General features: G+C 35.4%; 1 protein-coding gene across 5 annotated transcripts in view; it reads left to right on the top strand.

The window, feature by feature from the left end:
• SUPT3H (SPT3 homolog, SAGA and STAGA complex component) overlaps positions 1–23,892 on the top strand; it is a 449,999-nt gene that overhangs the window by 262,312 nt on the left and 163,795 nt on the right. For all 5 annotated transcript variants that reach the window (XM_049716348.1, XM_033423889.2, XM_004267521.3 and 2 more), the window contains 2 exons: positions 18,140–18,226; positions 21,472–21,562. In XM_049716348.1, the coding sequence (XP_049572305.1) occupies positions 18,140–18,226; positions 21,472–21,562 (178 nt within the window). The remainder of the gene's footprint in view (positions 1–18,139; positions 18,227–21,471; positions 21,563–23,892) is intronic.

Genomic DNA, 23,892 nt, shown 5'->3' with positions numbered 1-23,892 from the left:
AGTCACTGGAAATCCTTTACTTATGATAGACACACTCAATATAAGTGAAAATCAATGTAAGTAAAATCCTTATCCTTTCATTAACACTGAGGGGAAAAGAGAAAGCTATTCAGTCAGAATGTAATAAACCCTGAAACACAAAAAGTAATACCACTCTAAAGGTTATCAATTCATTTAACTGTAAGGTGCACCAACAAGGTTGGTTTTGGGGTTCCTTTTCTGCTTTTCCTAAATGTTTGACAATCAAAACAAGCACCAAAAACTTCATTACTACCATAGACAGAATCACTCCAATGGTTTACTTACACAGTCTTTCTCTAAACATTAAAATGCCCTAGAAGGTAAAGTAATAAAACGCTGCTATAATTAAGGTAAAAATTAAATGTTAAATCATTTTACATGAGACAAAAATTATTACTGAATAAAGTTTTCAAACCTATTTAGTTATCACATTTACTCTAAAGTTCAGTTTTCTCAAGTGGAATATCATGTTTAGCAAAACCATTTCATTAATTTTTTTCTGCCAGATTTTGTAGGTCCCAAATTACTTGTTTAACATGACTCAGCATAAATATCTTCACCTTTTTCAGACTAAAACCTACTCCCAAGAAAACTGTTTTAAGACTACATATCTTCCATGAACATTACCTAGTCTCCACAGCATCAAAGACACTTCAAATCTTGTTTTGGAAATAGGCGGGAAATATAAAGAAATCAATTCTTATTCCCTTTCCCATCCAAACTAAACTGTATGCCCTTATTTTGATGGTCACTTAAGCCAGTTAATATATGAACCATAATTCCATTTGATTAGATTAATCATTTTATTCTGAAATAAGACTTTTAAATTTTCATTAAACAGGTAAAATTAAAAATCTGAGTTGTATGAATCAATAGTTAGCAAAGACAAATTTTTTATAAAGTATTAAGCTAATAAGCAAACGTCAAAAACAATTAGAAAAAATATGTATATTGTGTGTATATATATACATAAATATATGTATATGCAAAATAGTTCATGGTTTTATTTTCCTTCCCTATTTATTACTGAAGAAAAACAGTTTATAATATTTATAAAATGGAAGTCAGGTTAGCTGTCTCCTGTCCTAACTTTGGGATGAAATTAGCAAAAAAGTAAAATTAAAGAATCAGTTCTTTGGACTCTCACATTTGAAATTAAAAGGTACTTGTACAAGATCCAAACACAAACCTAAAACAACCACTAGAGACAGCAGTGCCCTGGGACAGTAGTGAAATGTACAAAAAAACTCTGCCATATGTCTTTTGTGCTTTTCTATCAGTGCATGTCCTGTGTGTTAAGACCTGAAGAGTACTGCTACTCTTTTGTTCCAAAAGTATTCAATATTAACACATCTAGCTAATCAAACTGCTGAGGAATAGTTACTACCTTTCTCAATTTCATTCACAGTTGAGAACCTTTGCTTCCATTTCCTGCCATTTTAAGTTTTTAATTCATCTGAAATTTATGTTTTGTATTGAAAAAGATAAAATCATTTTTCTCTTCAGATAGTTAGCTGTTTTTCAAACCATTGATGAAAAATTCTGTTTTCTCACTGAAATAAACTGTCCCTTTCCTTCTGTCTTAAATCCTCATCTATTTCTTGTTCTGTTCTACTTTCACACATAACCTCTTCCTTTTTATTCCTTTGCCTTTCCTTTTCTCCCTCCATCTATCACCCCTCTTTCACTGCAGCCACTTCGACTCCAAGTGGGAGGCGTTCTCCTCCAAATAAACTGTGTGATCCAGCGATAGAAATTGTAATTACAGATTACAATTATAAGTTTTTTAGTCATTGTTTACATTGTTTTGACTCTCAGATCACCTGACTTCTTAGCTGAGTTGTGTAGTATACCATATTTGCATTTTCTTACTTGTAATTTTTGTTTTAGTTTCCTTGAAACAATCATCTTAACTTCTTTTTAGTTTTATATTTATCTACCAGTAATTCCTACCCAGATCTCCTCAAGTGTGTATCTCCTTTCAGTATAAATAAAGAAGGTGTGTGTCCCATAATTCCATCTTTGTTAAGGAACACCTTTCCCAGCTCCCTCCAGTCTGGAGAGGTTGCTCTATCCGCTCCTTATACATCTGCCAGCCTGGGTAGATCTACTTTCACATCATGGGAACGTCCTTCATTCTCTGTGGGCTCACTTATGTCTTACATTACTTCCTACAAGACAGTAAATCAAGGAAAATTCTTCTTGTTTCTTGGTTTATTCCCGTGTTTTGTTGGAACACATTGTCCGTTAGCTTCCTAAGAAAGAGTCCACGGAAGGTGAATGTTTATATAGTTTGCGTGTCTTAAATTACTTTATTCTACCTTCACAGATTTTCGACGGTTTGCCTATGTGTGAAAACTTATAGGTTAGAAATTATTTTATCTCAGGATTTTGAAGACATTTCTCCATTACTTTCTGGTGTTAAAAGTTGTTGTAATGACACATTCTTATTTAACCTTTACATGTAACCTCGTTTTTTCCTTTCTTCTGTAAGTTTTTAGTATCTACTCTTTGTCCTCAGAATTCTGAAATTTCATAATGATACATCTAGAATGTTTTACATGACATGCACCACTCCCCCTTGGCCGCTTCTCTGATTTTAACCCTGACTGTTCTCCTCTCCACAGCTAGACTAGCCTCCTTTCTCTTCCTCCAGCATGATCATGCATGGTCTTGTCTCAGAGCCTCTGTGCTTCTGGTTCCCCCTGCATGGAATGTTCTCCCACATATCCATGTGGCTCACCCCCTTATTTCTGCTCAAATGTTACACTAATAATGAGTCCTTCTCTGATCACCATGATAAAATAACAACCCACAGCCACCCCTCCAGTACACCTTATCCTACTCACTCTTTTTATTTTGGCGAAGGGATTATTATGACATCTTAATTTATTTATTATTCGTCTCCTGACCACTAAAATTTAAGCTCCATGACAGTGTGGACTTTGTCTATTTCGTTCAATGTTGTATTGCTTAGAATCGTGCCTGGTTCTCAGTAGAAATTTGTGAATGAATAAGTGAATGTGACTTGGTGTGCCCTTTTCCATCCATTGTGTTGAGCAATTAGTAGATTCAGTTTGGAAGGATGGTAGACCTGGATTAATCCTCTAATTTTTCATTTCTTGTCTTAGTTAATTACTTATACTATATACTAGGTTAAGTGTGTTGGAGAAGTAAAAATGCAAAATGAGTTTTCTACTTACGATTATTTTTTAATCTATAGTAATTACTTATATTTATTTAACAACTGGCATTATCACAGAAGTAAATCGTTTGGGGTGGTTTTTCGTTTCTAATTCATAGCTATGACTGTGGCAATACATATGTAAAAAAATTATTTAAACAAATACATGTCGTAAATATTGATAGGGGCAGGGAAAGCTATAAGTATATAACACCTGAATCCAATTAGTTGGTGAAAATTCCCCTTCCAACCTCCACCCTTACCTATAAGGGGGCAGAGAGAAGAGCTTCTAGTCAGGTTCTGTGCTAGTAGTTTTCACATTAACTCCTACATACATCCTTTTGGGAAGAAAATGACTAAGGTACAGTAGGAATGAATATTTCTTGAGAATTTGATATGAGAAATGGTACCAGCCACTTTGCATATATAATTTAATATGGTCCTTACACAATCCTGAAATACAAATGTCATCACATCCATATTAAAAATGGGAAATTGCAGGTAAGACACATTAATGACTGAGCACGAGGTCACACAGTCAGTATCAGATCTGAAGCATCAACTGGTAACTTTGAGTTTAAAGTTTTTTATTTTATTGAAGTGTAGTTGACATACAATATTATATTATTAGTTTTAGGTATACAACATAGTAATTTGATATTTTTATAGATTATGTGCCATACAAAGTTATTATAAAATATTGACTCTGTTCCCTGTGCTGTACATTACATTCTTGTAACTTTGAATTTTATATCTAGTAGTTTGTATCACTTAATCCCCTTCACCTATTTTGCCCCTCCCCCCAACACTCTCCCCTCTGGTAACCACTAGTTTGACCTCTGTATTTGTGAGTCTGTTTCTGTTTCGTTATAATTGTCTTAATAGCATGTTAAGACTTCTAAAATAATTGCTATGTGTCTAAGAGTAGATCTGTATGGGCCATATGAAGAATTCTTTTTCTACTCCAAAAAACAAAACACACACAAAAATATTTACAGAAACTTACCAGAGACTTTAAAAACTCCATTAAATCTATATTGAACTGCTAATTCTAAGTCCTGGAAAGTGCTACATGTTGACTGGTCGAGTTACTGAATTTTATGTATTTAAATATTATTTTATATAAGGATACTATTAAGTATAGTTTACATGAGGAAAATGGAAAAGTTAGCTGTCTACTAGCTGTGGGATACAGTGGAAACAGAGAGATATTGTCTGACAGACTTGGTCTAATCCCATCTTAGTCATTTTAATGCTCTGAGCTGCTGATTCCTTATCTATAACAAATCTACAAAATACTAATATCGTTTAACCTGTAAGATTTTTGTGAAGATTAGAAAAACTAACAATTTTTAAAATATGTAAAAAATGTCAGACATCTTGTAGTGTATTCAATAAATGCTAGTTTATGTTCTTGTTACTCTTAGTATTGGTGCTATCCTTTCTAAAATTAAGTATTGAAATCTGTAATTACAATTTCTATCGCTGGATCACATAGTTTATTTGGAGGAGAACACCTCCCACCCATTTCTATATTTAAATTGTCTGAACAGAAATATTTTTGGAATGGGATGAAAAACATTCTGCTTTAGGTATTTGGGGGAAAAGTGGCCCTAGTAAGGTGATCCTTGATAAATCTGAAGGCTCACGTGATAGTGGATATCTCATGTTTGTCCCTCCAGACCCGCTATTCACCCTTCCTCCTTTTCTGTAACCTGGGAGGCTCATCTCTTTTAATCTGCTTGCCCTCTCACTTCTGGTTCAGTGTGGCCAGTGGGAGACGCCAGCAGGAGACCTGAGAGTGGTATGAATGTAAGGCCAAGGTTGCTTGTGTCCCTATCAGGTGACTTTTCCAGCTTCTAGGTTCATAGGACAACTGCCTTTCCCTTAACTCTCTAAGCCTAATTTAACAGTGGTTTCCTGTTGTTGTTAGATCCAGGAGGATACCACACTATCCCTGGAATTTCCCAAAACCCTGCTCTCATCTTTGTAAATAGTTTCTGTTTCAGCTCTTCCTCCAGCTACCCGGTTTAACTATGCTTTTTCCTTCCAAGCCCCTGACTGATAAACATCAAATAACTATCAACAATCCCATGTGGGTCATCCCCAAAGATGCCCCAGACACACATACATACATTAGCTGAGACTCAGCCAGATAAATTCTAAAAATTGAGGTTTTCTCTAAATCCTGATTAGAGACTAGGAGGCACAATTTGATTTGCCTTTAGGCTGGAGATTGATCGTGGCTGATATTTTAACTGAACTAACTCCAATGGAGTCAGGATATTTTTTTTAGACATTTTAGAGAATTTGTAGCAATGTCTTGGGACGCTTCAGATTAATAACCTTAATGTAGTGTGTGGCTTCCTTGTGGAACATTTGCAAAGGTGTTAGCTGATTGTACTCTTCAACACAGTGTACAAGTTATGGTACTTATTTCCTAATTCTTTGATTTTCAGCATTAACTTGTTTAACTTAAATAAAATTTTTGTAATATGTGCTATTATTTATTATGCATCTTTACTAAAAAATAAGCACAGTCTATAAAATCTATGAGATTAGGAGCCATGTTTTGATATTTTTTCTTGTTGTTTGCTTGCTTGCTTTGCTTCTGACCGGTTCCAAGCCCAGTGGTTGGCCTATACTAGGTGCTCAATAAATACGTATTGAACAAACCAAGGGCCAGTGTTCAATTAAAAGTGATAGATTTTTAACCTCCATGCTTACTTATTTCATTTTCACCTCACCTACAAGACTACAGTTTGAAAGGCTGCCCTTCCGTGGCTTCTCTTTTTGTAATATCGCTGTCCTGCAAATCCACAGAAGGAAATAAAAGACTAATATTTGTGGGGCAGATAATTATGTTTTAGGCATTATCTTTTCTGTGTTCATTTTTTCTTCCTCACTTGTTCTTTTTAACGTCCCTGTTAAAGGATGTTAAAAGTTAACTGTTATTTTTCCTGGATTTGTTTGTTTGTTTGTTTTGGTTAGCACAGTCTCAGTTATGTTTAGTTATTGGCCACATTCACACAGAGCTCATACTAGGATCAGCAGTCCTCAGCCTTCTTCCTCTAGTCCCTGTGCCAATTTCCACGCACCAGTCATGCCGCTTCTTGTTTTACGTGGCTTTTGCCAAATTGCTTAACTACCGTTTCACTTTTCTCTAACACGTTTTAATGGAGAGTTTGCATTCTGGAAGGGAAGCCTTTATCTCGTAAAAAGATCTTTACAAAATACGGTGATAATAGTAAGCTGACTGAAGTCATACAAGGTCCCCGGGAAGCACAATGGAAAGGGGATGATTAGGTCTGTGCTTGAGTTAGAGGAGATCTCAGAGGCTGTGGCACCTACCTTGCATTTTTTTTTTAACATCTTTATTGGAGTATAATTGCTTTACTGTGGTGTGTTAGTTTCTGCTTTATAACAAAGTGAATCAGCTATACATATACACATATCCCCATATCTCCTCCTTCTTGCGTCTCCCTCCCTCCCACCCTCCCTATCTCACCCCTCTAGGTGGTCACAAAGCACCGAGCTGATCTCCCTGTGCTATGCGGCTGCTTCCCACTAGCTATCTGTTTTACGTTTGGTAGTGTGTATATGTCCATGCCAACCTCTCACTTCGTCCCAGCTTACCCTTCCCCCTCCCTGTGTCCTCAAGTCCATTCTCTACATCTGCGTCTTTATTCCTGCTGCCCCTAGATTCTTCATAACCATTTTTTTTTTTAGATTCCATATATATGTGTTAGCATACGGTATTTGTTTTTCCCTCTGACTTACTTCACTATGTGTGACAGACTCTAGGTCCATCCACCTCATACGAATAACTCAATTTCGTTCCTTTTTATGGCTGAGTAATATTCCATTGGATATACGTGCCACACCTTCTTTATCCATTCATCTTTCAGTGGACACTTAGGTCGCTCCCATGTCCTGGCTATTGTAAATAAAGCTGCAATGAACATTGTGGTACCTGACTCTTTTTGAATTATGGTTTTCTCAGGGTATATGTCCAGTAGTGGAACTGCTGGGTCGTATCTACCTTGCATTTTTGAAGGACGTAGGGTTCCATCTTCTCTATGCTGTCTGCTTTCTTAGGATGTACTGTATGAATATTGTTGGAAAGTTGTACCTTTTTATGTCTGATGTGAATGAATCTTTTAAGAATATCCTGGTTTGGGTTTTAAAAGCAAACCTAAAATTTTCTCTGCCTACCAAATTATCGGTAAATTTTTTTTCTTTTCTTATGTCGACTGCTATTCCACCTTATTCATCCCCACACAGTATCTTATGCTGGCAGAGTGCTTGGTAGCTCCCCAAGTGCCTGCCCCACATCACTTCATCTCATCTTCACAGTGACCTATGAGTGTAACAAGATCTGTACTATATCACCTTCTTGAGCCCATTTTAATAAATAACCTTTTTAATTCTTGAGTGGAATATGGGGCTGACGTCTGAGCCCGGAAACCTGATTCTCATTTAGTTTTACATATACTACAGCAAATTTGATAAGTACTGTGTACAACATTGATTGGTTTGCCTGTGTAAGCAGTGTTTGGATACAAAATTTGAATAAGGGCTACTTTCTCTGACAGACTAAGGGGGAAGTATATACAAATTACCTCTGCTCATCATATGATAAAAGCATAGGGCACAGTGGAAATGGATAGAGATCAGTCTCTTCTATGCATTAGTAACCGCATTGCTTTAATCCCACTTTGCAACTCTCTTTGGCTTTCAAATGTATCTGGAACTATTGGATAGGATCCTGGAATAGTTAACTGTATCACCTGCGCCACACTCATACAGATAGTTGGATTGGTTGCCATTTCCACTGGTATAACTAAGAGGATTTTCCTTTGAAAATCGACTCTCATCTGCCTCTCACCAAGTTGTACTATTTCTCCTTGCATTCTTCTTTTTTATTTCTTCTCTCATTGATGCAAGTGCTTAATTATGGATCCAAAAGTAAAGTACACCTAGGTTTAAATACTAGAATCAGAAAGGGAAAGCCAAAAGCCTTTTCATTGTTCACATCTGTTCAGTTCCCACTTGAAGAACTTGAGGATCAGAAAGATCAGCTATTCTGTTCAAAAGTATAGTTTCAAAAATGTATGCACACTAACACATGCATTGTATTTCATGGTGAGTTGATTCCACAAGAGAATTTATTAGAGAAGCTATTAGTTCTCTATCAAAAGAAGTCCATATAGTTTTCCCCGTTAAATTTAGGTAGAGTTACTTTCTTAAAACTTGTAAGAAAGTGGTTCTAGTGATATATACACATGTGTATATGAGTGTGTGTATACATACAAATAATATATGTATGTATATATGTGTGTGTGTGTGTATATATATATACACACACACACATATAACTTATCCACACAAATTATTTACATTCTAAATTTGTTTATGGTAAAATCATAAGTGCTAAGTAATAGTCCAATAGTAGCCTAGAAGTTATAAACTTTTTTATGATGAACCTGAAATTTAATTTCTCATTTCTAAATAAATGTAGATAGCCTTTATTCAGGGCTTACTATATGCCGCATGATATAATCTCCCTTAAACATCAAACTGTAGGCATTTTTAAAAATTTTATGAGAGGAAAGAAGTTAAGATGGTTTGGGAAAATTTTTTAAAGTAATGATTTTTTAAAGCTTCTTTATTAAACTACTTGTGAAATCAATTTGTATAGTGCCTTACATGGAGATAATCTGTTGAGTTAGTTAGATCTTAAAATGGAGGCAATAATCTAAATTCTCTGGAACTCTCTTCAGCATACACAGTACTGACAGAGAAAACCAAACTTTAACTGAGTTTCATAGCAGACCCTTGCCCTCCTTGTGCATGGATGAGGTTCTGAGACCCAGCATGGGTGCAGTTCTAAAATTCTAAAGTTGGCACTTTATCCATATATTTTCTCAACAAAAAGACAAAATTATAAAATTGCTTTTGTCAAAGTAAGGGTGATAGTAACAGAGATAAAATTAGAAATCAGTTTTCCTCATTCCTCATGATTATTCTTTAACATTATTCTTTCCATTTGGTAATTTTTCCAGTCATTACATTGGTCTGTGTGTGGTCTGGTGTAATTCAGTGCTTTTAATACCCTGATCTAAACATGAAGATTTAGGACAAGACCTGTGTTTATTCCTAAACATTCTAGGGTGAAATGAAACCAGGTTATCATGTGAAAAATTAGGTAGCATTCTGAAGAAAAGGAATTTTGAATTCTGAGTCTTATATTTGTTATTTTTTTGTCCTTTGGAGAAATAAGTAATGGCTGCAGTTCTTTTGGTAGATGCCTTTTTAGAAGTGTGAACAGAAGGGAACATGGAAGGAGACACAAAGATGCCAAGAAATAAGCAGAGAAAAAAAAGAGACATTATTAATTGTAGATAAAGAAAGTATACATTTTGTAGGCTACCAGAAATTATGCTTCTAAAATTTTAAGAAATGCAAATGAAATGTACATACTTGTACATGTAAACTATTGTTTTTCAGTTATTGACTAATGGAAAGATAGCTGTATATAACATGAACAAATTGAAGATCTGCTACCATCTTTGTACAATTTTAATTGTATTTTAGTTTAAATAAGTAGCAGTTTAAATAGTTAAATAGTAAATAAATTTTAATTAGTATTAACTGTAGTTAGTTAATAGCATAGTATTTATAGTATAGTATAGTATTTAAGGTATAGTATAGTATAATATTTAAATTATAGTCTAGTTTATTATTTTAATTTCAGCCTTAAAAAATTTTCAAAATATCCTTTTGCTTTCAAAACTTGATGTGTTTAGACTTGAAAATTGCTTATGAATAACTTATATGCAAAATAGTTTAAAAGAAAACTTTCAAATGGCTGTTGTTCTCCCACTTTCACATTTAAATAAGAATAACCAAAGAATTAGTTTCTTCTCAGGGGTGCTGTTCTCATTGGACATTTTTTAAGCATTGCAGGCTTATATTGATTGTGTCTTGGTCATTGTTTAAAATGCATATATAAATAAATATGAATTATTTGAGTCATGAGATACTGATAATTATAGCCTTATCATATTTTTAAAAACTTGACTAACTGTGTTTGACTTACGATTCTAAAAAGAAGAGTTAAAATGAAATTCTCAAAAGTTAGGCACATCTTTTATCAATTTATATACTTGTTTATGTTTCAAATGTCTAAGACAGTGGAAGACTAGTCACCAAAAAGAATAAGGAGATCATATGATAGGAAAAGACTAAGTCAAATATCTTACATTTATAGTATTCTGAATGTTGACTGTATTTAGTTACAAATCCCTTTCCTTTCAAACATTTGCTGAGTTCTCAATCCTTAAGCTGTGTCTGCATGAAGCAACTGACTTGAATGTTTTGATCCAAACCTTTTTTTTTGGCAACCATTTATTTGCCAGCAATGAAAATGTTTTGAAAGGCAAATAAATGTTTTTGTGGGTAGATTTTCTATGCAATGTAAAACTTCATTAAGCCTTACATACCTTCCTGTATTCCGAATAAGAAATTAATCTTGGAGAGAAAGATGAATGGCTTGATGTTAAGCATTTATTAATTAGTACCAGTTTTGTGTACCTGGACATCTCTCACAGGTTTGTTGTGAGGGTTAAATGAGATGATGTATAGGAGGCAGGAAGCACAGGATAGTACATTCAGTAAATGTCAGCACACAAAAAGGAGCAACAGCTTCTGTTTAAACATAGGTGATTCACTGCTTATCTCCAAACCTTCTCAAAACCCTACTAAATGACAGCAAAATAATTTTTAAAAGCATAAATCTATGAAGATCAAGAAAATGGGAGATTAAATAGCAGATGAGACATATCAAATAATTATGGAAGTTTAAACGTGGGTAGAAACGTTTAAAGGTTTAACAGATTTGAGAAAAATGAAACCTTGGAACCTAGAAAAAAATCAGCATTCAGGATACCTCTGAAGAAACAGGAGCACTGGTAGAAAGTAAAGGAGCAGTTTTACTCCAGTGCCCTATCACAACCACATAGGCAGTCAACTACCTCTTTGCCATTCTGACAAAACAATGTAGGTTTACCTCTGGAGAGGTTGAATAGAAAGAACTCCGGTATTAGAGATCCCAGGCACAAAAGATCACTGGCATTTGATTAATAGATATTCTGAAAAAAATCCAGAAAACAGAAGGAAGGAAATTTTCAGAGTAATCCCAGAAAATTTCCCAGACTTGCAGGACAAGAATATATAGGTTGCAGTGTCCGTGTGAGTACCAGGAAAATATATGAAGAAAGAGCCTCACCAAGGCATAGCACTGTGAAATTTTAAAATTTCAGGTATAAAGAGAACAGTAGCAAAAGTTTCTCATGGTGGGGGGCGGGGTGGGCAGTGGGGGGGAAGTCACCTAAAGGCTTAGGAATCAAAAAAAAAAAAAGACACCTGTCTTCTTAACAGCAACATTTTTAGCTAGAAGACAATGGAGCAATGTCTTTAAATTTCTGAAGGAAAATTATTTCTAATCTCAAATCCTATATCTAGGTAGATTATAAATTGAATATAAGGGTGGCATAAATGAATTTTCAGACATAGGATCTTTAAAACTTTATTTTCCATGCACCCTTTCTCAGGAACCTGTCAGAGGTATTTTTCAGGCTGCAGCCCACCACTGGAGGAAGGAGATAGATAACTGCAGTTTGAATTCATTTTACTTATCTGCCTGTTTAAAAAAATTGATCAATATTCTTCAGAGGAGCATAGCAGAATCCAGAGTCCTTACAATGTATCATTTATAATATCTCAGATAAAATCACAGATTATCCTTAAAATATGAAGTAACAGGGAAGCATGACTCACAGCCAAGAGAAAAGACAAACTGGTGATTGACTCTAAGATGACCCAGGTATTGAAATAGCAGACAGGGACTTTATAAAGCAAATATTATAGCTACGCTCGAAAACAAAAAAGAGAAACATCCAGGGAATGTGCTCTATCAAAATAAAGGAAGTAAATTAAGAACAAAATGGGATCAAGAAGACAAAAATCCAAAATGTAATTGTTGAAGAGAGTCTGGCAGACTCCAGATGAGTCTCTGGGGAAAAACAAAAACAATGAAATTGAAAGAAATCCTTACATGTTTCAAATCTTTTAAATAATGTAGATGAAATAGTGTTAGATTCACAATAAATAAAGCAAAAAAGAAAAGGAAATTCTGAACTACAAAAAAATTTTTTTTAATTTATAAAAAGAAATTTGATCATGGTGGCCAAGCTGTAACAGTGTTTATGCAGTCATAATAATGTAAACACTAGATACTAATTTAACAAAAAATTACATTTTTAAAATAATATCAAGAGGGGAGGAAGGAAATGGTAAATATGAGACATCTGTGAACACTAAATCTTCATCTTCCGTAGTAAAAAGTCAATCGATAGTATTTAAAGCTGAAAAATAAAATAGCCTTGTAAGCGTATTTCAAATGTGGAGGTAAATAACAGAAGAACAAGCTAGAAAAGTTGAAAGTATTTTCCTTCGGAAGTAGAATTACAGATTGGAAAGAAGTATGGCTAGGTATTTCTGTCTGTCATTATAAAACTTAGAGTATTGTTTGACTTTTTATTGTTATATACATTTTAACTTAGATAATAATTTTTTTTTTTTTTTTTTTTGCGGTACGCGGGCCTCTCACAGTTGTGGCGGAGCACAGGCTCCGGATGCGCAGGCTCAGCGGCCATGGCTCACGGGCCCAGCCGCTCCGCGGCATGTGGGATCTTCCCGGACCGGGGCATAAGCCCGCGTCCCCTGCATCAGCAGGCGGACTCTCAACCACTGCGCCACCAGGGAAGCCCTCTTTTTTTTTAATAAATTTATTTATTTATTTATGGCTGCATTGGGTCTTCGTTGCTGTGCGCGCGTTCTCACTGTGGTGGCTTCTGTTGTTGCAGAGCACGGGCTCTAGGCGCGTGGGCTTCAGTAGCTGTGACTCGAAGGCTCTAGGGCACAGGCTCAGTAGTTGTGGCGCACGGGCTTAGTTGCTCCACGGCATGTGGGATCTTCCTGGACCAGGGATCGAACCTGTGTCTCCTGCATTGGCAGGCGGATTCTTAACCACTGCGCCACCAGGGAAGCCCTTAACTTAGATAATAATTTTAAAATTAGAATTAAATGTTTATAATGCACATAGCACAGTTCCTGCACTGCCTAAGAATAAATTAGGTACTTAATAAATTATTACTACTAAGACTTTTTATTAACTCTCCTTCTAGTCATTAAAATCATTGCTTATCCATTTCAAATGGAAAAGAATACATAAGGCTACAAATCTAGGGAAGTTATTTGAAGTATCTGAAGTTATGTAGTTACTTAGTGGCCAGAACTGGAGTCCAGATTTCCTGTCTCTTAATTCTTTCAGTCACAACATGGAGGATTCAGAGAGGGTCTTTGAGGTTATCCGTGGCTGACAAATATGGTTGCAAGCAGAGCTGTTCTTTCCTAGCCTAACCTCATATCTGGCCCGATAACTAGTGTGTGATAGACAAATGGATAGAAAGACAAATAAATCTTAGGCCAAGTGATAACCTACCCTAAGATTTTGCCTCTTCATCACATAGCTTTTAACAATTCCTATATGTACTATGTATTCATTTACTATTTATTCTCAGAAAGGAAGGATCCAGAGATTTAGCCAGAATCCAAAACAAAGAGGTGCAATAGAGGTGTGGTTAAAATGAAACACCTTCAGGATGCTAATGATTGGGAAATCATTGAATTGATTTTGCTGTACTTTTGAAACCTTTTAGAACTTTAGAGAACTCTTTCTGCTGAATTTACATGGGCCCCAGCCAATTTGCAGGGGTTATTGACTTCATCTAGCTCAATTTATTTATATTATAGATGGGAAAACTGAAAACAGTCAAGGGGAAGTGGATTGCCAACATTTACCAAACATTTATAAACTGCCTGTTGGGGGATGGTGGTCCTGGACCTAGAGATATTATTCAGACGGAAGTTGGGAGGCAAGAGCATTAGGTATCTAACTGGTTGAGGAAGATAAAGACCCATAGGATACGTGTGTGTGTGTGTGTGTGTGTGTGTGTGTGTGTGTGTGTACACAGATAGATTTATTATAAGGAACTGGCTCGCATGGCTTTGAATGCTGAGAATCCCGAGTTCTGTAGTTGGCAAGCCAGAGACTCAGGAGAGACAGAATGTAGTTCGAGCCCAAATCCAAAAACCTGAAAACTAAGAGACGGTTTAGTCCAAGTCAAAAGGCTGGAAAGGTCTATGTCCCAGTTCAAGGCAGTCAGGCAGAAGGACTTCCCTCTTATTCAGCCTTTTTGTTCCATTCGCCTCTTCAGTTGATTGGTTGAGGCCCACTAACAGTAGCAGGGGCTGGCGGTGGGGAGTGGCAATCTGCTTTACTCAGCCTAGGGATTCAAATCTTAACCTCATCCAGAAATACCTTCACAGTCACACTCAGAATTAACATTTGACCAAATGTCTGGGCACCCTGTAACCCAGTCAAGTTGACATATAAAATTAACTGTCACAAGTACACAAAGGCTTAAGATAGAACTGAAATTATTGGAGCTTAAATGTAGAATAATGACCGAAAAACAAGAAATATAATGAAGAGGATGAAGGTATACGGAAAAAAATCTTTGAGTCAGTCAGTCTTTAAAGACCACACTGAAGTCAGTACACTGAATTATCATAGATCCTGGAACAAGAATTGTGGCCATTATATTTGAAGAAGATCATGTTAACACTTAATCTAGGGTACATCACCATTTGGAGACATTGAAATTTAGAAAGCAGTAAGCAAAACGCCCCAGAGGCCTACATCCAGATGAATACTGTGGAAGTAGAGAGCAAATTCAAGACCCTGAGCCAATTAAACCAACAAAATCAACAGAAGTTGGTGAAAATAAAATAGAGAAAAAAAACTTGTTCGATTGTTAGTGTCGTTGATAGAAATGAGAAATTGAGAAGAGATTTATTTGTGGGCTCAAAGGTGTAAAGTTTAAAGTGTACCTTTTATGCTCAACCTGCAAATAAAGTATCATAAAATATTTAAAATGCAAACATGATGAGTGTTAATATGCTAGGGGAAATTTTTTTCTTTGAAACAGTTGTTACAAGTATAATATTTTTAATTTACTTTGAAAAATAGAAATAATATTTATCAGAAACAAATCAATGCTGTAAAAGTGTTCCTGTTGTATAATAATGCTTTTAGCAAAATATTTTACTAAGTTACAAATAAATCTCTATAAAGTTACTATCATCATACCTTTATCCATAGAGTTAAGAAAATTTGCATACCCATTCAACCAGTAATTGGTCTTAAAGGATTCCTCTGCTATGTCAATTCTTGCCTATTTTATAAATGCAATTAAATGTATACTACTTTCATTGTAATAAAAAAATCATAAAATCTACTATCATTTCATGTCATTTTAGTTACTGCCAGAAATACTTGACTTGCTGCAGTGAATAATGAAGTACAACTTCTGTTTATTTTCAGGGATTAAAAAAATTGAGGGGTTTCTTACAATATATTGATAGAATCAACTTTTTTTTTTTTGAACACTGAAGGTATTAGAAATATTTCTTGATTTTGGTTTCCTGGTTCTAGTATTGTTTTCACGCTGAGTGCACTGGTCCTGAGCTCAGCCTCCTGTGGAACTGGACTGCCAAGCTGCTAACTTGCTTTTTAAGCTTACGTTGTTAAAGAGAAGTTTCTTTAGTCTCTTTGGTAATTGTAGACAAAAGTTCTAGAAGTTAGCCAGTGGGCAATACACACTTTAGTGTGATCACTGTAATTAGTTAAGAAGCTCGCCCTCCTCACATTGTAGAGAAGAGGAGGTGAGAGTGTGGAGGAGATGATTTTGGAGTGTGGGACACGTCGGGGCCAGATGGGCTTGCGGTGCAGTAACACAATGATAACTTTCAGCCCTGAGGACTCACTACGTGGGAGTCCAAGGCATACTGGAGAGTGCCAGCAGTGCCAGTGCTAGTGAGGGCATTAGGTTGGGTGAGGGAAATTAGTAAATAAGGTAGATGAAAGCTAAAGATAAAGTTTTCCTGCTAATTATGACAACTTAACTGTGATCCAGATCTCTACAATAGTTGTGTACTGGTTTCGAAAAGGTGTTTTAAAATGGCTAACTCTTCTATGTGTTTATTTTCCATTTTCTTCTTTTTTTTCCGACTGAATGTGTTTATACACTGACATTTTGGAGAGTGTTATAAATACAGATTATTCACATGTGTTGTGGATAAACAGTTGATCTATTGGGAAGACAATTTAGGGAGGTACACTTATCCTGGTCCTTTCTTAACATGAGCAAAATTACTTATATCTGTATAGTATTTTAGAGTTTTCAAATCATCACCATCCTCCATTTAAGAAAATAAAAAGTTACTTGACAGTGCGGCCTCCTGGTTCTCTGTGTCCAGACAAATGGATACTGAGCCCATATTCTTCTCCACATTGATTATGTGTATTTTATTCTGTCATAGAAATGTTTTTGTTTGAAAAAACACATGTACACATATTTCCCTGACATTCTTCGAGTTTTTAGAAAAATATGTTCACATTTTTCCCACTGAAAACTTAGTTTCTTTCTGGGTAGATATATCATCTTTTGAAAAACCTTTCCCCCAAGATTTCTTTTTAAATGGTTCACAGTTAAATTTAAATTTCTATATTTAGGTAGAATTATGTTTATATACCAACCACCAGTATCCAGGAAATTCAGTGGTAAGGCTGACACATAGGGAGTTTATAGTCTATTTTGTAGTCTGTGTATTTAGACAAGGTTTGAAGCTTACTTAGCAAAATCTCTTGACCATTCAGAATTTCTTTAGTACAAATGCACTATTTGATTTCTTATACTTGCTAAGATAACAGTGTGTCATTTTTTAAAGATTAGTTCTTAGGAATATGTGTTAGATTTATTCCTTTCAAAGAAAGATGCATTCAAGAACAGCTTTTATATGTAAATATTTTTATAATATTGGATAGAGTTGGTTTGGTGCAATCACCATGGTTTGATCAAATTTGGAAGAAGTTACAGGCACATTTTTGCAGTGTTTTCTCCAGCATCTTTATTTTTTTCAGCTGGATGTATTTTATGTTCCTTCTAACTAATCAAAATAAGAAACTGATTTTGCCTGTGCCAAAAAATAGAACTATCATTTTTCACATTCTTTTATTTTCCAGGTCATTTTCAAGTAAGATTGTGTTTCTAGGACTTCTGAATCCCAGAAAACTCTCAATTTTGTAGATATAAGTGCCCAGATGAACATTTCAGGGGGAATCTAACTTTTCATGCAGTATGTTTTGTGTTGTGCATTCCAGATACAGTTAACTTTTTGTGTGTATGTGATTAGTGTGGAAAGAAATTAATGCAGTCCAGTATTATGATTTATGGACTGAATCCTTTGCCCACTGAAGACTTGCCAAAACTAAAACTATTTTTTTTCCTTTGGATATTAGAAACAGCTACTGTTTTTGTTGATCTTTTAAAGTTCTGAATGGGCCTATTTCAAATCATACCAGCATGGGAGCTCAGATTAATAATATACTTATTCAACTAGTGATACTGAGTGAAACCATTGCTCACATGGATATGAGGATAAAATTTCATAAAATTATTTTCAGGTGCATTAATGCATTTCTGGAAGCTGCATATGATTTTTCTTTTGCATGAAAGAAGTCAAGGATTTCTCTTTATTGTATCAGTTACAGGTAGGCGTATAAGTTAATTTAATTGCAGTTTTTTTATACCTTAAAACATAAGACATTTTGCTTTCAAAAGCAGTACTGTGATTGCTGGATTATTCCCAAAGGTTTTTAACTCTTAGAATGTTTATCTCTCTTGAGACATCATGACTGTAGTATATTTAATTTAGATTATTGAGAAAAATTTCCTTTGTTGTTAGTTACAGCAAGCTGCTGAAGTTTCTCAGCTCCGGGGAGCAAGGGTAATCTCTGCTGAAGATCTTCTGTTTTTGATACGCAAAGATAAGGTAATATAAAATAATTTCATCATATTGAAATGCCAAGCTTGGTGATTAATTACACTTATGTAAGGAAGCTACCCTTGTTTTATAGCTTTCACATTGGAATCATAACTGTTGAACTAATATTTGAGTCCTCATAGTTTGCATAAGAAAATGGTTTACTACAAAAGAATTTATTTTTTATTTTTACATGGACAAGGGCACTTATATAAAAGTATGCTGACAACGAATTCTCACTTATCCTTAAATATATATTTAGACATTTTCACTGCTACATAATGTTCACTAGATATTGACCAGGTGCTTTGTTTTGGTAACTGGGATATAACTAAGTGGCATATTTATTTTTCTTCTAATTTTATACAGGCTTTCATAGAATAGTTTTTTCACTTGAAATACAAAGTTTTTTCTGTGACACTGGTTAAAAGGAAAAAAGCAAATCAATCAAGATGAATATTGTATAAGATAAATATACACCATAATATCTAGGTTTTTTAATAGTTAAAGATCTATCTTTCTTACTCTTTGAACTCTGGCATTAAAATATTTATGCTGGTATTTACATGTATAATTTTGTCATGACTATCTTCCAAGAGTAGCTAGTTTGAAAATATTTTGTGACATTTTGCATGTTTTTAATAAAATTTTCATCTGAAAGTTACATGTGGAAAAACTAACTGAATAACCACAGCATGTTATGGTAGACTCTAACCCAAGTGAGCATGCGGTGCTTAGTTCCTAATGTTCCATCTTTCATTTCTCCATTGTTTTCCCCTGGCATTTTAATTACATTTACCCATTTTTGTATGTTTGTGGCTCTGGTTTTTATCAGAAGGCATCCCATCTGACCTTCTGGATATCCTGGTTAACATTCTTTCTGTGATACCCAGTTACTTTATATCTGTGAAAGCTTTCCTTCTGACTGACTGGAGATTGACTAAACTTGGATGCCTAAACTTCTCTTCCTTCTGCAGTGGGATTCAGAGATCTACAAATTGCACCTCGACCAGTCTACCATTAAATTTTATAAATTTTTAGTTCATTAACTCTTATATGGTATGAGGACTATAAAGAGAAAAGAAATGTATTCACTATCAAGAAGCTATAATCTGGTTTAGGAAATCTGTATGATTTAGTTGAAGAAGCATTTTGAGACTCACAGCATTTTAAGGTTGTGTGATTAGATTGGAGAGGCTGTAGGATTTGTTGAAGTGGAGGTTTCTGCCTAGGGTGAGACTCATGCAGCTGTATGCAGCTATATGTAGAATGGAACTAACCAGGATGCAGGCTCAGTAATCAAGGCAAACTGTGATTAGTATGATGGCTCTGAAAGTGGATGGGAAGGAAGAATTCAGAGAGATGGTGAAGAGTAAGAATGTTCAGGATTTAGTGACTTCATTAGGAAGACGGGGAAGTAGGCACCATATAGCAGTGGTGCTGTGAGGAAAGAGCCTGAAGGTGCCGTTGGCAGGAACAGGGACCTTGAGCCAAGATCCTTTACGAAGGCAGCTGGAGGGCAGTGGAGTTCGCATCACTACTTTACAGAATATGTCCAGTCAGTTTTTCTTTTCCATCGACAGAGGTAAACAAGCCAGCACAAAAAATAGTCCACATTGACACTTTTTCCTGCCTTTCGGGGAAGTCAAAGTTTTAAATCCTATGGAAACTTCAGGAATACACACTGATTGTCAAAACCCTTCTATTGTCTAGAAGGACTGTTAATCAGAACCTTTTTAGCAACCAAGAGCCTAGCTGTAATATGATAGTTGCCAGTATTCTCATCTTTCTCCTCAAAATAATAATTTTGTTTATATGCTGGTGTGTTCCAAACAGAATTTAAAGTAGTTTACATGACTGTAATATAAGACAAAATAAAATCTAAAGTACTGAATTTTCAGGAATCAGAGGAAAGAGAAAAAAAGGATAGCAAACACCTATATACAGGTATATGTTTTTTCTCTTAATAATGCTGGTTTATATTCAAGCAGAAGTCATTGACTGCCTATTGTGTTTTCCATACTGCACTAGGCAGCTTCACTCATTTTCTCATTTCTTCCTCACAATAGTCCTCTAAGGTAAGTACTTTACTTACTTTGTAAATAAGGAAACTGGGGTTCAGAGGTCATGTTCTACTTCTGGTCCTGCTATAAGCTTCAGTTGTGAGACTATCTTTAACCTCGGTTTCCCTATATATAAAAAGGAGATGATTATATTTGTCTGTATCTCAGGGCTATTGAAAATTTCAAATAGAATGCATGTAAAAGAGCTTTGTAAAATACAATTTATTTCAGCTGTCATTAGGAATCTTAAACATGAAGACCAGGAACCAGTAATAATCCATTCTAAATGTAAGCATACAACAGATGACGAAGTATTATCAGTTACTTTTAAAGTTAAACAGTATTATAGTCTTCTAATAAACCTAAAGAAAGCCATCATTAAGACTCAACTATCATTCATCAGCTTTGAGTTTCATAAAAATATGTTTCTCAGATTACAGAATGTTTTCCAGAAATATAAAACATAAACCAACTCTTCTAAATAAAAGAAAAGATTCTCAGAGAACAAAAAAAACAATAAAAAGGAGAGTGCTTGGCTTTTTAAAGCAGTTGTTACAAACTCCTTGTCTAGCTGTTTGTAAATCATTTTAAAAAATAAAATTTGGTTCTGAATGTGTACAAAATTCCATAAAGTCAGTATTTGCAGCATAGTGTGGAAAGTTTATCACAATCTTCAGAAGGAATTTAACCAAAAAAACCCCCAAAACAAAAATCATTGTGATTCTGGAGTATCTGGATACTTGCAAATGAAAAGTGCTTTTAAAAATGCTAGCGTTGGGGCTTCCCTGGTGGCGCAGTGGTTGACAGTCCGCCTGCCGATGCAGGGGACACGGGTTCGTGCCCCGGTCCGGGAAGATCCCACATGCCGCAGAGCGGCTGGGCCCGTGAGCCATGGCCGCTGAGCCTGCGCGTCCGGAGCCTGTGCTCCGCAACGGGAGAGGCCACAACAGTGAGAGGCCCACATACCGCAAAAAAAAATAAAATAAAATAAAAAAATGCTAGTGTTGTAGCTTTTATGTTTAATTTGATGACTAAATTTTGTATTCACAGTACTATGCTGAGAATTGCTATATCCCCCCCACAGTGATCCTGGGGTACACGTTATTAAATTTAGTTATCATAGTAGTCTTTAATCAATAAAACGAATGTATGTGTAAGGTTTTTTATTTACTTATTTCATATTTTTAATAGAAAAAACTTAGAAGACTGCTAAAATACATGTTTTTCCGAGACTACAAATCAAAGATTGTCAAAGGCATCGACGAGGATGATCTTCTGGAAGGTAACTTAAAGCACTAAGCTAAAACCAGTACAACACATGTATGCTGATGACACATTTATACAATGTCAATGTAGATATTCCCATCAGAGTAGAATATATGTACTTCTGTTAAATAATGTAGTTTAGAAACTGTGCAGATATTTATATAGTTGGCAGTTAAATCTTGTATTTTCCAATTATGTGACTTCAGAGTAATCTGGTATTTTAATTCTTTTTTTAATAAAATGACCTGCTTTACACCAGAATGTCATGCAACTAAGAAAATTGTGTTGATTTAAAACATAATTGATTTTAGCAAGCATAATTTTTCTGTCCTGAATGGAGGGAGCCAGAACTTTTATATTTTTGAAATTGGCATGTATGTTTTTTTGTTAATTTATTATACAAAGTATCTGATATGTTTTATAATGTAAAGTCACCTCATTTTAATGTGTTATTTCTGTGCTGTTTGAAATCTAACAAAAAGTCTGACACAGAATGGGAAATTTTCCTTAGCTGATTTTCCAACTCAATTCCCCATTTTAGGATATTTAAAGAAAATATTTATGTTGCAAAATCAAATAGTGATAAGCTGAAAATAGATAATTATTAAATAATACTTATTAATCAAAATAAATATGTTGTATTTTTGAAGTAATTCATCTATTTTGTATTGAATATAGTCACTGCATGGTAGTATCCTTTGCTGGTAGATACACTGCTAAAGTAGCTAAGCAAACTCTACTGTATTCAGAAGAATTCCAGAAAATTGCTCAAAACCAACTGAATCAAAAAACAACAAAAACCAACTGAAGAGTTAACTAACTTTGAAAGAGACCCAGTTACTCTCATTGATCCTCAGTAAGTCAGCAAGTGTAATGGCCATGCCAAAAAAAATTCTGATCAAATGTCTAATCAGTGTTGTCTATTTAGTATTCCTGCAGTTCTCATAGAATTTAACTCCAAATGAATTTAATGCTTCCCTTTATGGAGAGCATAAAGAATCTAGACTTGGAGCAAAACAGACCTAAATTCCTATTAATCCCAGTTCTCTGCTTTCTTTCTATGTGTCCCTGAGGGTCAGTTTTCTCATTTGTAAGTCATAAATTATACTACTGACCATGAGAGTTCAACATAATGTATGAAAAGCACCTGATACATTCCCACCACTGAATAAGTGATAGCTGTTAATACTATGCTTTGAATACCAAGCTCAGAGTAGTGAGACTAGTATTCCGTTTTACTAACACTGTCATATCAGTTTTATGTCCTCACCTCCTTATTTATTTCAAACCTCTCCTCTTTATCATTTAAATTTTCTAATCTTGTGTGTCTCATATAAAGTTTTAAAATACAGTTGACCCTTGAACAATGCAGGGGTTAGGGGTGCCAACTGTCTGAACAGTCAAATCTGCCTGTAACTTTACAGTTGGCCCTCCATGTATGCGGTTCCACGTCCCCAGATTCAACCAACCTCATAGAGTCACGTACTGTAGTACGTATTTAATGAAAAAAATTCATGTGTAAGTGGATACACGCGGTTCAAACCTGTGTTCTTCAAGGATTCACTGTAGTTGATATAATTTGTAAGGTAAAATACTCAGGTAAAATACATCTAATACTGAGATGGGAGTTCTAGAGTGGCCTTGTGAGGAATGTGGTAGACTCTTTTCCCAGTGAAACACATTTAATTGGTGAACATTTTAAAAATAATAGTTTAAAATCTTTAGAAATTGTCCTAAGGGCAGACAGCAAATGGAGGAACATATTCAAAAAAATCTACTAAATCTCATTAAGAACAGTGAGACTCTGTTGTGTTTGAGCCACAATATACTCCCCTCATTTCTCTCCTCCTCTCCCACCCTGCTGCCCCAGATCAAAATGATAGAAGCTTTACTCTGGGCAGATGTGTCCAAGAACCATGGACATCTGCTTCTGTACCTCCCAATCTAGGGTGACAGGTTCACCCCAAGAGGGGCAGGAGATCAGCATCTCTCATCTCCTTCATCTCTGTGTTGCAGACCCTCTGTGCTAGGCAAGCACAGCTAAAAGGACTGGGCCTTCCTCTCATCTTCTAGTCATAGGGAAGCTCTACCCCAGATGGACCCTGCTTGCCACATCCTGGCTTGCTCACAGGGAATAAGCTTCGCACCAGAAGAGACAAGCCTTGAAGACAAGGGGCTACCATCTCTGTCCGGATCCTCACTCTTAGATCCAGGAAAGTCTTTCAGAGAGAAGCTGCTTGCTACTCCCAACCCCAGCTCTAGTACAGAAGTACAAAGATTCATCCTGTAAGAGAGAGCCAGCCCTTAATATCAGAGAGCTCTGCAGCTCTCCCTATAGGGAATGAC

Source organism: Orcinus orca, chromosome 10, assembly GCF_937001465.1.
Source record: "Orcinus orca chromosome 10, mOrcOrc1.1, whole genome shotgun sequence".
NCBI classification, from domain to species: domain Eukaryota; kingdom Metazoa; phylum Chordata; class Mammalia; order Artiodactyla; family Delphinidae; genus Orcinus; species Orcinus orca.
This window is presented reverse-complemented; position numbering and strand designations above follow the sequence as displayed.